Consider the following 14,474-nt stretch of genomic DNA (forward strand, 5'->3'; position numbering starts at 1 on the left):
TGTATGCACTCGGTTTGGAAAATCATCAACAGATTTACATTGATTATGCAGAAGTGTTTCTGTCATCCGGTTCGTTTTGGTGCAGGATTTGCAATAATTCAGCTATTTCCGCTCAGCATGGCGTTTTCTATTATTGTCATACAATCATTTTTCAGATTCTTGTAATTAATCTTCAGTCTGTTTTAATTGCTTTTCTTGGCTGCATTTATGATCTTCGTCTCTCTATCTATTTTTTTCTTCCATTTCTTTAAGGAGTTTTTTATTTCCTCTTTAATGGAGTTTTTCATTTCCTCTTTAAGGGAAAGTTTTTATTTCCTCTTTAAGGAAGTTTTTATTTCCTCTTTAAGGAAAGTATTTTTCATTTCTCTTAAGGAAGTTTTTATTTCCTCATTGAGGAATGTTTTATTTCTTCTTAAGGGGCCTCTATCATCTTCTTAAAGTCATTTTTTAGGGTTGATTCTTCTGTTTCTTCTGTCATGGTATGTTGTTTAGGTCTTGCAGGTGTAGTATCACTAGTTTTGATGTTGCCATATGGTCTTTATTTTGTTGCCTGTATTTTGCACTGGCGTCTACTCATCTCTTTCCTCTGTGCAGTGCAGGGTGGTGTCTGTGGTCTGAGAGTGCCTCTCTTGTTCTACTTTTTAGTCTTGGTTTAGTAGGGTTCTTGGTTAAATTGGGCTATTGGGCTATTTCTCAGGGCAGCTGATTTCGATTCGGTGAATTATATACTTATGATCTGGTGATGTGTTTTGTCTGGGTTAGCGTTCTTCTGTGTTCCCAGGTCACGTTTTGTTCATTTGTCAACTCCTCACGCTGATTGTTTTTCAGACTTTAAACTGTAGGCATCTGAATCCTCTCCCAGATGGGTTTCAGCTGAGCAGGGTTAGTTTCACCACACCTCCAAGTTGTTGGGTTTCCACAGGATCAGCAGCTGGGCCCTGGGTTGTCCTCAACGGAAGTGTTCAGATTCGTTCTGGTTCTGACCCACAGAGATAGCTTCTTCCCCAGATGTGGGTTCGGGGCATCCCTGTTCCAAAGCTGCATCTGCTTGTCTCCGTCCCTGGGCCTGTTTACCTCTGCGGTCTGCCGCCAGGCCTGTATGTCCCTGTCAGCTCCGCTGGGTCTGTCTTGCCTCTGGGGGCCGCCACCAGGCCTGAATGTCTCTGTCGGCTGCAGCCGGCCTGAATGTCCCTGTTGGCTGCTGCCAGGGCCTGTTTACCTCAGCGGGGCCTCCGCTGGCCCGTCTACCTCTGTGGGCCGTCGCTGGGCCTGAATGTCTGTGCCAGCTGCCGCCGGGCCTGAATGTCCCTGTGGGCTGCCGCCGCTGGGCCCCCCCCCATTTTTTTTTTAATGTGGAAAAAAATCTCTTTTAAATAGTTTCCTTTAAAATATCTGATATGTTGTGATTTACCAAATCTGGGTAGAACAGTAGAAATCCAAGCGAATTTCAAAACAGCCACCAGTGTCCTAGGTGTGAATCCAGAGAGAGAGAGAGAGAGAGAGAGAGAGAGAGAGAGAGAGCATGCAAGAAGCGTAGCTGGCTAAAGCTTAAATCCAGCCACTTGTTCCCTTGAGCGAGTCAAGGCTTGGCCTTACAGGCAGGGGCACTGTATGTCAGGGTAGGCCTGAGTTGTTTAGCACCGGCTTTAAGCAAGCAGTTCTCGGTTAGACTGGCCTGAGGCCAAGCAGACCTGGGCCGGGCTAGGGAGCTGGCTGCTCGGGCTAGGGAGCTGGCTGCTCAGACTAGGGAGCTGGTGCCAAGTGGTTTTTAATGGGATTCTTGTCACATTGGGCACCAGATGTAGATGTAACCAACCTTCTTATTAAAATAAGAAACACAGAACCAATGTAAAAGAGAAAGCTGAGAGATCAGAGCTCAGAGCTTAAATCTTACCTCCTGCAGTGCTTCTAGCTTCCCGAAAGAGAGCTACTTCCTGTATGTCTGTCTTTAAATAGTCTTTCTGTTCTGCCTTCTCATTGGTTGTAAACCCAAACACATGACTGCCTCGTCACTGCCTGTATGTACAGTCCCCCAGGTCTTAAAGGCATATGTCTCCAAATGCTGGCTGTATCCCTGAACACACAGAAATCTACCTGGCTCTTCAACCAAGTGCTGGGATTAAAGGCTTGCCACCACCACCACCACCACCACCACCACCACCACCACCACCACCCATACTCTTGCTATGGCTTTAATAGCTCTGACCCCTGGGCAATTTATTTATTAACATACAATGAAAATCACATTTCAGTACAAATAAAATACCACCATATCTAACCTTCTCAAACCTTTTGAAATTGTTTCTCCTACCCACATATCATCATGTTCAACATTAACCGTGTCTCTAATCCAATCTCCCAAAAGTGCAGATCTTGCCTTTTATGGCCTGATTATCCTTTTGCATGAGCATTTGCATTCTCAAAGGCCAAAGATTCAATTATTATCTTACTAGCTTCGGAATCTTGGACCATTCTCTTTACTGCTGAAGCCAGTCTTTGTAAAAAAAAAAAAAAAAAAAAAAAAAAAAAAAAAAAAAAAAAAAAAATCTGTGAAAGATTCTTTTGGGCCTTGCATTACCTTTGTAAATGACTCAGTTTTTTTCCTGGTTCCTCAACTCTGTCCCATGCATTCAAGGCTGCTGTTTGACATAAAATTAGGGTTTTGACATCATATAAACATTGTGTTTGTACTGAAGCATATTGGCCTTTTCCAATAAGCTGATCCTGACAGACTTGTATTCCTTTATCCCTCCATTGCTTTTCTATGTTTTTAGCCTCATCCTTGAACCAAGTTAGCCACTGTAACCTTTGGGAGGGTTCAAGAACAGCTTGTGCCAGCTTCCACCAGTCCTGTGGTACAATCCTATTATATGTTGACCAAGAGATTAACATTTGCTTTACGTATGGGGAATGCATGCCATAAGATACTATTGCCTCCATAAACCTTCGTAAATCCAACATTTCAATTGGAGCCCACATATTTTGTGTAGTCATTTGATTAGGCAACTGCTGCACGGTTACAGGATAAATTAAGGGTGACTGTGTGAAAACAGGCTTTCTTTCTGTAACCTTATGATCCAAACTTGAAACAACTTTGCTGTTAATTTCTTCTGTCTGAATTTTTACAGGTTTAACAAGTTTTTCTAAAGCTGTTATCCTGGCACTTAAATTGACTATCTTTTTAAATAGTAAAATGAGGATAAGCATAGTGATAAACTGCATAATTCGATCAATATTAATCTTCTCATATAGTTGTCCCATTGTCAGACTGCCTAAAATTTCAAAAAAAAACCAATTTTCTTCCAGTGTACACATAAAACCCATTATTCTTTAAATGTGGAAAATTTTCTCTTTTAAATAGTTTCCTTTAAAATATTTGATATGTTATGATTTATCAAATCTGTGTAGAACAGTAGAAATCCAAGGGAATTTCAAAACAGCTACTTAGTGTCTGAGGTGTGAATCGAGAGAGAGAGAGAGAGAGAGAGAGAGAGAGAGAGAGAGAGAGAGAGAGAGAATGCAAGAAAGCGTAGCTGGCTAAAGCTTAAATCCAGCCATGTGTTCCCTCTTGAGCCAAGTCAAGGCTTGGCTCTGGCTTCCTTAAGCTCCAACCATGTGCGTTGGCTTTCCAGGCAGGGGCCCTGTTCGGCAGGGCAGGTCTGAGTTGTTTGTAGCACTGGCTTTAAGCAAGTAGCTCACCGGTAGTCTGGCCTGAGGCCAAGCAAACCTGAGCCCAGGCCTGGGAGCCGGCCGCTCGGGCTAGGGAGCCCTTGTGGGAAACCAGACCTGCGGCCAAACCAAGCGGTTTTTAGTGGATTCTTGTCTCATTGGGTGCCAAATGTAGATGTAACCTACTGTCTTATTAATTAAGAAACACAGAACCAATGTAAAAGAGAAAGCCAAGAGGTCAGAGCTCATAATTAAAACCTTACCCTTCCTCCTGCGGTGGTCCTACCTCTCCAAAAGAGACCTACTTCCTGTGTGTTTGTCTTTAATATAGTCTTTCTGTTCTGCCTTCTCATTGGTTGTAAACCCAAACACATGACTGCCTTGTCACTGCCTGTAAGTACAGCCCTCCAGGTCTTAAAGGCGTATGTCTCCAATGCTGGCTGTATCCCTGAACACACAGAGATCTACCTAGCTTTGTCTACCAAGTGCTGGGATTAAAGCTGTGCACCACCACCACCATGCTCTTGCTATGGCTCTAATAGCTCTGACTCCCTGGCAACTTTATTTATTAATATACAATTAAAATCACATTTCACTACAAATAAAATACCACCATATAGAGGGAAGTTCCTTAAGGCAACAGGTTGTTCTGAAAGAGGTGAAACATTCCATCCCACAAGAAATATCTTAAGTTCTGAAAGTAAAGTACTCAAATGCTACAGGAAATCCCTGAAACAGATACATTAGGACCCTCCATCTCCAAGTACATACAAGCAGGAAGGACAACTGAGAGATACTGTAAAAGAAGAGAAAGTTGCCTTTAAGAAAAAGAGATAAGCCAAGATTCCTGAGACATCACACAACCTGAGAGTTGTCCTGCAAATTGTGCTTCAAGTTTCCAGGTTGTATGAGTCACCACCCCTATTTGACACAGGCTTATAATTATGGAGTTTTTTGAGTCATGTCTTAGTCACTTTTTAGTGCTATGACAAAAGACCATTTCCAAGGGAAGTTATAAGTTAATGAACTTAAATTTGAGCATATGGTTCCAGGGGGTAGTAGAGTCAGTGAACTTCATGGCAGGGAGCATTGCAGCGCTACAGCTAGCACAGTACTGGAGCCATTGCTGTGACCTTTGATCTGATCCACTGGTGAAGGAGACAGAAAGAGTGACACAGAGAGACAATGTGAATGGTGTGGTCTTTTGAAAATGCAAAAACTACCCCTAGTAATAAATCTCCACTAGTGTGTCATCTCTTAAACCCAAATATTTTCACCACTTGCAGACAGAGCATTCTGACATATGAATCTATGGAGGCCATTTGTAGCAGAAACTTAAAAGGTCTTGTTAATAAAATCAAACCTGAGCCAGGTATTGGGGTGAACACTGGAAGATCAGAGAGACAGAACAAGCCACAGCTAACCTCACCTGGCCAACTTCTCAGCTGATCTTGTTTCCTCAGACTGGAAACACAATAGCCAAGTTGTAGAGTCAACCTCGGTGTTTCCTCAGACTGTGTCCTCCTATCCAAATGGTTCTCAGCTGAACTGCTGCTCAAAGCCTAAAGTTTAACCTGCCAAATGCTTAACCAGCCAAATGCTTAACCAGCCAAATGCTTCTAGTTTCTGGTCTGCATGCCTTATATATCTTTCTGCCTTTTACCATCACTCTCTGGGATTAAAGGCTCACTTCTTGGGATTAAAGGCATGTGTCACCATGCCTGGCTATATCCTTGAACAGATGGATTTCTGACTCTGGAATGCTAGGATTAAAGGTGTAAGTACCACCATTTTCTAGCCTTTGTATCTAGTGGCTGTTCTGTCTCTGACCCCAGATAAGTTTATTAGGGTGCACAATATTTCTGGGAGCACAATACCACCACAGCCATTCTCATTCAAACCACCATAAGTCCTGTCTTCTCCTGTAATTAACCATTCCTGTCAGTGACTTCAGTAAAACTCATTACTTTAACAACTTACATTTTTGGTGGTTTTGTTTTGATTTGCTGTGAGTTACCTATTTGGAGTGAGCAGACATTTATTCATGTCTCCTTGGGAACAATGTCACATAACATTTACCTATCTTTGAACCCTTTGAGTTAAAATAATGACTAGCCTGGGAAGATATGCTCTCTGGTATCCAAATGCTATAGGAGTAACTAACTACTTCTGATTGTATTTGAAGCCCATTCTCCAAGAGGTAAATTATGTCTGGTGTCATTAAATGTCTCAAAACATGTAGCTGGCTAGGTTCTCGGTTCTAGGGGAGAATGCAATAACATCATTTTGTTAAATGATTATAGTAATAATGTTCTTGTTAAACTATTATCTTTATACCCAAAAATTAGTGTGGCTTTCAGCCCTCATCAGAAATGGCTCAGTAAAGACTGCTAACACAAAATTCTGGCAATGATATGGAAGGAACACACAATTATCAGTTTTAGCAGGTATATGAATTCATTCAATTACTCAGAGGTGCATATAATCTCCACAAGGTGAGAGTGTGGTTACCTTATCATACTGCAAGTGATTTCCTTCTCTTGAGAGACAGAAAAGTCTACCCACTTCTGATAAGGTAACAATAACAAACGAAAGTAAGACTTCACTCAAGTTCACCATGGGAACCAAAGAGTTTATTGGGTGAAGGTTGCTTACAAATGTAGGTGACCTCAGAACAGCAGCACTGAAGAGACTTTACAAAGGATGGATAGTTGCTTCCCTATACTTGCATCAATGAGTCTCTCTCAATTAACTTTCATGCAAACTATATACTCTCACATCTGGAGACACCAAGGCCAGAGTATTAGGTAAGAATTGCAAACAAATTATTGGGAATTATGGCTTGTTTCTCAGGTGAGAGCCCATTGACACTCTCCATTCATCCTCTGTGAGAATCAACAAGCTTGCAAGTAGTCATGGCTGATCAGATGAAGATGAGAGCTGTTTTTCTCAGAGAACTATGTCCCACAACAGCACAGTCATATTTACTATGGTGCTATTCACAATAGCCAAGTTGTAGAGTCAGCCTCGGTGTGCCTTAATAGATAAAGAAAATGTGGTTTATATCACCCATGGAATATTTTTTATTTTGAAATAGAATAAAAGCCTATTGTTTGCAAGAACGTAGATGGAATTCAAAGAAAACATATTATGGTAATTAACTGAGATGTATCAAGAGAAATATTAGGATTCTCCATTGTATAGAAAATTAAAAGGAAAAAGAATAATTGTGTACAGGAAAAGTGATTAAGTAAAGGGGATCAAGTGAGGATAAGTGAAGGGAGGTGGACACGGTCAAAGCTGTATGTATGTATAAAAATTTCCCAGTGAAGTGCAGGTACAATTATTATGCATTAACAATCACAGCAAAATGATTTTGAAAAGATGAATTCACATAGAAGAATGGTGACATGAACCTAGTCCATGTGTGGCCATATTGGTGTGATGATTGTCCTTGGTTAAGAAGCAGGAGCTCAGGTTGTGAACATTCTCAGTGAGTCAGTTCTGCTGACATCCAGCTTCCTCCTATAAGACATTTAGAGAGAAATTCACTCCACAGAAATTAAAATTCTAGATCATGTTGGGATAACAGTACTTTGTTAAGGTCTAAAGCTTAGAAAACACAATCTAGTATCTGACTTTAGAATCCCACACCACTCCCACATCTGCAGTATTTATCAAACTTTTTCTTTTTACATGAGAGTAGGTTTATTGTGGTCTCTCACATTTTCCTAGGTATTATCAAACAGGTCATCATTTAATCTTTGTGATGAGATTGATATTATCTTTGTTTTACAGAGAAGAACTCTGAAACAAAGAGACATTAAATGCCTTGTCCAGGCCACATTTCCTAGAAGTGGATATTTGAACTTATGTGTTTTGACTCCATTTAAATATAAAAATGGCCATTTAGATGCCGCAGAAAATCTACTGAAATTATAAGGATAAATATGGATCGCTTATACTGAAATGTGACATCTAAACATATGAGTTTCTGACTAACATTTGGATCATTTTTATGTAGTTGGTTCTTGAAATTTGACATTAAATGTAACTATGATAATAGAATTACAATAAAGAAGAATAATCTCATGGATATCATTCTGATTCTCATTCAATTACATTTTTGTGATGAATAGATCAAGGTTCAGACAGACTAACCAGTGTGGTGGTTTAAATAAGAATGGCCCCCACAGGTTCAAATATTTGAATTCTTGGGCCCAAGTTGATAGAAGTATTTGGGAAAGTTTAAGAGATGTGGCCTTGTTGAAGTAGGTTTGTCTCAGAAGGGAGGGCTGTGAGATTTCAAAAGGCCATACCATTCCCAGTGTCTTACTCCCACCGCCATGTGCTTGTGGATCAGGATGTATTTTCTCAGCTACTTCTCCAGTGCTATGGCTGTCTGCCTACCTGACTGTAGCCATGCTCAATTTCATGATGAGCATGGACTCCCCCTCTGAAACTGCAAGCTTCCATTAAACTCTTCTATAAGTCGCCTTGGTCATGATGTCTTATTACAGCAATAGGAAACTAACTAACGTGCCTAGTAACTACAGGAGCAAAAATGTTATCTCAGCAGATTCATCATTGACACATCACAGAGATACCTGTCTGAGCTTGCTCAGTGTTTCATTATTCAATAAAACTAAGATACAGAATCTACAGAAATACATATTGTCAGATAAATAATGAAAATATGGTTTGCATACATACTGAGCATTATAGAGCCACAATAAGTTTTCATATATTTAGAAAAAAAAATGGAGAGGCTGGAGAGATGGTTTGACAGTTAAGAGCAACAGAAGCTCTTCAGAGAATCTGAGTGTGATTTCTTTCACAACATGGTGTTTCATAACTGTCTGTAACTCCAGTTCCAAGGTTTCTAATGCCCTCTTCTGACCTCTGTGGACACCAGGTAAATAGACAAAAACACTAAATTACATAAAATAAATTAATGATTTTTTTCTTTTTTTTTTTGACAGGGTTTCTCTATGTGAGTCTTGGCTATCCTGGAACCAACCCTGTAGAACAGATTAGCTTCAAACTCACAAAGATCTGCCTGCCTGAATCCTGAGATTAAAGGCATGAACGACCTCCTCCCAGTTATATATAATTTTTTAAATTAAAGAAAACATGGATGGAGATGGAGGACATTAATTTTAGTGAAATGTACTATAGACATAGAAATTAACACAAGATAAAGAAAAAAAATCTGTATTTTAATGTTGAATGCTAGCTAATGCTTAATACAGAATAAAAACAGCTAGGCCAAGAGACACATTAACTAGATGTAGTATTTGATTTAAAAATGTTACCTGTATGATAGAAATATCACAGTGAATTTTATCTTTATTATAATTGATCTGTTCATCAAGAAGAAAACAAAGTGAATTTGGGAAGTGACTGAGAAATAACTAGAGAGAGGAAGGGTTTGTTTTCATTCATGGTTCAGGGTATAGTGAATTAAGGGACAAAAGGAAGAGTGGGGGGACCAGTCCCCATGTATAGCAATGTGAAGCTGACTCTCACACCCAGGAAGATCAGGAACCATAGAAAGGGGGTTGTTCACTATTATATATTTCTCTTTTTCCATTTTGATTCAATATAATACTCCATCCCAGCAGAAGGTGCCACCTACATTCAGGGCATCTTCCCTAATTATATCTCTTTGGAAACACTCACACACAGAATAACCAGATGTAAATCTTTTGGGTGATCTTAAATACAGGTAAGTTGACAATGAATATTAACCAGAAAATGGGAAAGGAAAGAAAAGCATGGAGAGGGGAGAAAGTAAGGGAAAAGTAGGGAAGGCAAGCAAAAGGAGGGGATGGGAGGGAAAGAAAATATGAAAGAGGAGGACAAGGAATGTACAGTCTCCTTGCAGAACAGTGCATGTTTCTCTGACCTGACCCTCCTGATGGATCTCTCTAGTCTTTTGAATGAAATTTGGCACCTTGTACAGACCTTCTTTAATAGAGGCATGAAACCACACCCATTGACTTTTATTGTCATTTGTTAATGCTGCACATTTCCTTCCCTTCAAGAGAATCATTATACTCATTTGTCTTTTGTGCACTCTGTATGAATTGTGTGTGTGTGTGTGTGTGTGTGTGTGTGTGTGTTCATGTGTGTGAGTACAAGTGAATACATGCCTGTCTTCCACAATGGAGGTCAGTGGACAGCCTCAGGTGTCATTTGTAGCCTCCAACCTTGTTTGAGACAGGGTGTTGTGTTTGCTGCTGTGTTTATCAAATAGTGCTCCTGAATGTCTGGACAGTCTCCTGTGTCTGTGTCCCATCTTGATGCATTAGCACTGGGATTAAAAATTGAGTTAATACATCAGCTTCACATGGACACTTGGGATGTGAACCCAAGCTCCCACTTGTTTATATCAAGTGCTTTATTTACTCACTAAGCCATCTCCCCAGTCCTTTACCCTTAAATAGATTATCTGTACTAACAGATCTTGTCCTCCCCCCTCAAAGAGACTATTATCCATATTAACAGATCCATGGACACAGCATACCACCATGGCCACAAAGAAAAATGAGCTCAGGAGCAAAACTCTCAGCAATCAAGAGTCTGTGGCTTCCCAAAAAACTGCTCAGTCTAATCAGTTTTCTGAACATACAAAATGCCAATGGGTAATTTTATCATGCACCACCTTGAAGTCTTTATATATGTATAGCTCTCATGAAGGTTCATTGTTGTACTTTGAAAGTAAACTGTATTGGAACTAGATGGTACAAGCATAAGGCTACCTAGAAATAACTACATAGCAATAGCTAAAGTGATTAAACTTCACATAAAGTGTATGCACTCAAGTGTTTGTATAGTGCATGTGTACATGGATATACACACAAATGGAGGTCAGAGGACAGTCACCAGTGTTATTTTTCAAAATCCATTCATTTTTAACAGCATCTGTAACTGGTCAAGGGTTCACCTACTCATGTAGACCAGCTGTCCAAGGAGCTCATAGCGCTTTGACTCTATCTGTTCAGTGCTGAGATTACAGACATGCAACAACATGCCTGTTTTTTTTTTCTGTAGGTGCCAGGGATAGAAATCAGGCAAACACTATACTGAATGTACTACCTCTCAAACCCACAATTGCACAGATCTTAGTGCCTTTGGGTATGGGAGAGGGTGGGTATGAGTGTGACTCTTCCTGCTCAGAAAGTTAGCATAATATAAGAACTCAATTCTATGGCTCATAGGAGCCAGTAAACCAGAAGCAGAAACCTTCTTGAGAAGGGTCCTATTTTTTTATTGGCCAGATTTCTCAGAAGAACATAATACTTGGAAAAAATCTTGATTCAGAGTCTATGGACAAACTCCCATAGCTGCAGGGACTGAGATAGTCATATACAGGGAGGGATGTGAGCATAGAAAGTCCATGTTCTGATGTGGAGTGAAGAGCATAGCAGAGGGTGGTCAGGGCCTCAGTAAGGAGAAGGAAGATTAGTTATGTGTCTTTTCTCAAAGGAAGCAGGTTGGAAAGCGCTAAGGCAAAGGGTAGGGAAACTCTCAGTTTACAACTCCACTACAAAACTCTGATCTTACCAGAGGCTGAACCATCCTGTACTGCTTTACAGATTTTTCACTGTTTATGTCTAATGAGTACTGATTTGAGTCTTCTGAGGTGAATATATACATACTCATGATAGTGAACAGAAAAACAGTAGAAGAGATTGAAAGAGGAAGAAGGAATAGAGGAAGGAATATTGAAGAGTAAAGAGATGTGAGTGGAGTAGCGAAAGAAGACAGGATCAAGGAAAGAAGCAATGAAGGGAAGAAGGCGAGACAAAATTAGGGAATGAAGGCAGGAATTTGAGTGCCAAATCTATAAACTGTTGGCTGTATACTGTAGGCCATATTTTTAATTTCTTTTTTCAAGGAACAGAGAGGAAACTTGTTTGCATGAGAAACCAGATTAGGTCACATGAAGCTTACCTGGGGAGTTAAGCTTACCATTTTGGTGTGAGTAGTGGAATAAGACATCTCAGTGCTTTCTTTTTCAACCCCTTTCTGCATCTTATAAAACCACTTCTTATATTCCATTCGGACCTGGAAGTTTGAATGAATAATTAGAAGCATGGCTCACACCTTGAGCCTGGTTCAAGGAAAGGGAATCTGCATAACATGGAATACAAAAGGCATGAATGCCAGATCCTACTCTTATTGTTTTTCTGCATATATTTGAGCTTGTTAATTTTATTTAAATTCAATTTCTTCCAATATAAAAAGGAATCTGGGTTAAATACCCAAAGGATTTGATGATGTTGCTAGTGGTGAAAATGACACTGATGATGATAATGAAAATGGTGGTGATTAGTATAATTGTATGATTGTGATACTGTGGAATATGATGGTAGTGATGGTGATAATGAAGATAAGGATTGTCATATTGGTCATAATGATAATCATGAGAATGTTGGTGATAATAAAAATAATGCTAATGATCATAGTAGTCACAGTCAGGGGTGATAATGGTGATGATTATGTAACATGGGGGACAGTGACCAAAGTGATAGTTATGATGATGATGATGATGATGGTAGTAAATATGATGGTGATCATCATAATTATGATAGTGTTAATACTGAAAAATATGATGATTGGTGGCAATAGTGATGAGAATGATGAAATAATGACGATGGTTATAATAATTATAGTGGTAATAAGATGACTATGATGATGGATGTGATAGTAATGATAGCGAGCAAGACAATGATAGAATGATGATGGTGATAGTGATGGCGATGAAGAGGCAAAGCATGATAAGAGTGTGATAATGGTGGGAAAATTTTACTGAACAATAGATATATGTGAGGCACTTAAGCAGCATAACTTTTAACTTTCACATTAATTCAATAGAAAAAATCCATCTTTAATCTCTAATTAAGTTGATATAATCTAAGTCATCTGAAAGTAACATTTAATAGTGTACATAAAAGTGCACCATACAATTCTGTAATATGCCTTTCTAAAATAATTGTCATATTAAAAATATAATTTGAACTTTTTGCTCCTCAATATTATTTCACAAAGACACCCACATTGCATTTTACTTCTGTTGAAATAATTAAATTAAAAAAGTTATAGATTGCCATGCATACTAGATCCCATTAAGAATATAGTGAGTCCTTCATTATTAGAAAGCTTACCAAGAGCACACTAGCCTTCATAAAAAAAAAAAAAAAAAAAAAAAAAAAAAAAAAAAAAAAAAAACCCTCTTGGAAGTGAATCAAGGTAGGGTAAGGGTTTTTAAAGTTAAAAGGCTGTAATTATATGACATCAGTTGCAGGCCAAGGGGCTGTTTTACAACCAAAAGGAAATAGGGGGCTTTTAATCTGTAAAACATCACACAAGATTCATATCTTCAGAGAAAACTTTTATTTGCATATGATCATCTCCTAGCAGGGAAGAAGGAACCATTTGATCTGTAAAACACCTAGTGAGCATCTTTTATCAGAAGAGAGAAACTGTTTAATAACAAGCCTCCAAAGGGGAGGAGGTATGTAGTCAAGGTAACCTAACTTTTCCTAAGTCATTTCACTGTGAGGGAGGAGTACCAAACATAGGGGGGCACAAAATATTGAAAAGGAATTAATGAAATACTATATTGATGGTACATTTGTATTATCACTTTAACTGTTGCTATTTACATTCAACAGCAAACAAACAAAAAGTTCACCAAAGATTGTTGTTAATAGAGATAAAATTATAATCAAAGTGACAGTCACAAAAAAAATGACATGTGCTCCTGAATTATATTGTACTGTGTTATAGGATGTTAACCTTTCAAAATAAGACATTATAACACTTCCAGATGATAAGGTAGACTCAGAGAGAATAGACATCCTCCTTGAGGTCACAAAACAAACTACTAAATAGAAGAACTGAGGGTGAGGTGCATTGTGCCCAATATCCTAGTGTTACCCTATACAATACAACTCACAACAGGGGAACTACCAATCACCTCTCTGGTGAACTGAAATTTGATCATGAAGTTTGTTTTGAATAATCAAAGGTGTGTAGAAATGATGATATCTGTAACTGCTATATATAACCTTTAAGATCTAAGGTGTGGTTTACATACATTCTCCTTCCCATTTATTTGAGACAAATATTATCCTACATTTTGTCCATAATGCCAGGCTAAATCACTGTCAAGTGAAAACTTTTTCATTTCATAAAGACTAATTCAACCAAGTGACAATTATATACAATGGACAAGAAAGAAATCCTAAATTTTTAAGCCACCATGGCTGAAAAATTGGTAAGAAAGTACCACTTATTAATGCACCATAGCCCACCTCATTTTGACATGCCCTTAAGGCGTATGCTTAGATGCTGACAAGACACAAAACACAATGTGTGAAATATATAGACAAAACTTGAAACTACCTTAAATAAATGAAGATAAAATATCAAAATAAAAATGAGAAACTCCAAGAATGTGAGCAAGTGGTTTAAGATAATTTTGGTGCTAGGTTGTTAAGAAATGAGACAGCCTTACCTGGCGATTAAGCAGACAGTGTACCACAAATATCAAAACCCCCTGTAGGACATTGATGATGGTGAATAGATAGGCAATGATTAATCTCACTGTCTTCCCAAATTCAATGACCATAAATAAGCCAATGCCCCAAGAACATCCCAATACAAATAGATGAACAATGGCTTTAAATGTCATCATCCTGGAAGAAAACAATGACAATAAAGTTATATACTGTTCATCAGGCTTTCACTATATGTTTAGTTAGCATTGGTGGAAATCATATTTTTATGTGTTG

General features: G+C 38.8%; 1 protein-coding gene across 6 annotated transcripts in view; it reads right to left on the reverse strand.

Moving 5' to 3' along the window:
- Positions 1 to 6,275: 6,275 nt before the first annotated feature.
- The window catches only part of LOC114684971 (adhesion G protein-coupled receptor E4), a 67,406-nt gene continuing 59,207 nt past the window's right edge, over positions 6,276 to 14,474 (reverse strand). For all 6 annotated transcript variants that reach the window (XM_037197933.1, XM_037197935.1, XM_037197934.1 and 3 more), the window contains 3 exons: positions 14,198 to 14,378; positions 11,647 to 11,742; positions 6,276 to 7,194 (listed from right to left, as the gene is read on the reverse strand). In XM_037197933.1, the coding sequence (XP_037053828.1) occupies positions 7,168 to 7,194; positions 11,647 to 11,742; positions 14,198 to 14,378 (304 nt within the window). In that variant the 3' untranslated portion in view covers positions 6,276 to 7,167. The remainder of the gene's footprint in view (positions 7,195 to 11,646; positions 11,743 to 14,197; positions 14,379 to 14,474) is intronic.

The sequence above is a fragment of the Peromyscus leucopus genome, chromosome 22, assembly GCF_004664715.2.
Source record: "Peromyscus leucopus breed LL Stock chromosome 22, UCI_PerLeu_2.1, whole genome shotgun sequence".
Lineage (NCBI taxonomy): Eukaryota > Metazoa > Chordata > Mammalia > Rodentia > Cricetidae > Peromyscus > Peromyscus leucopus.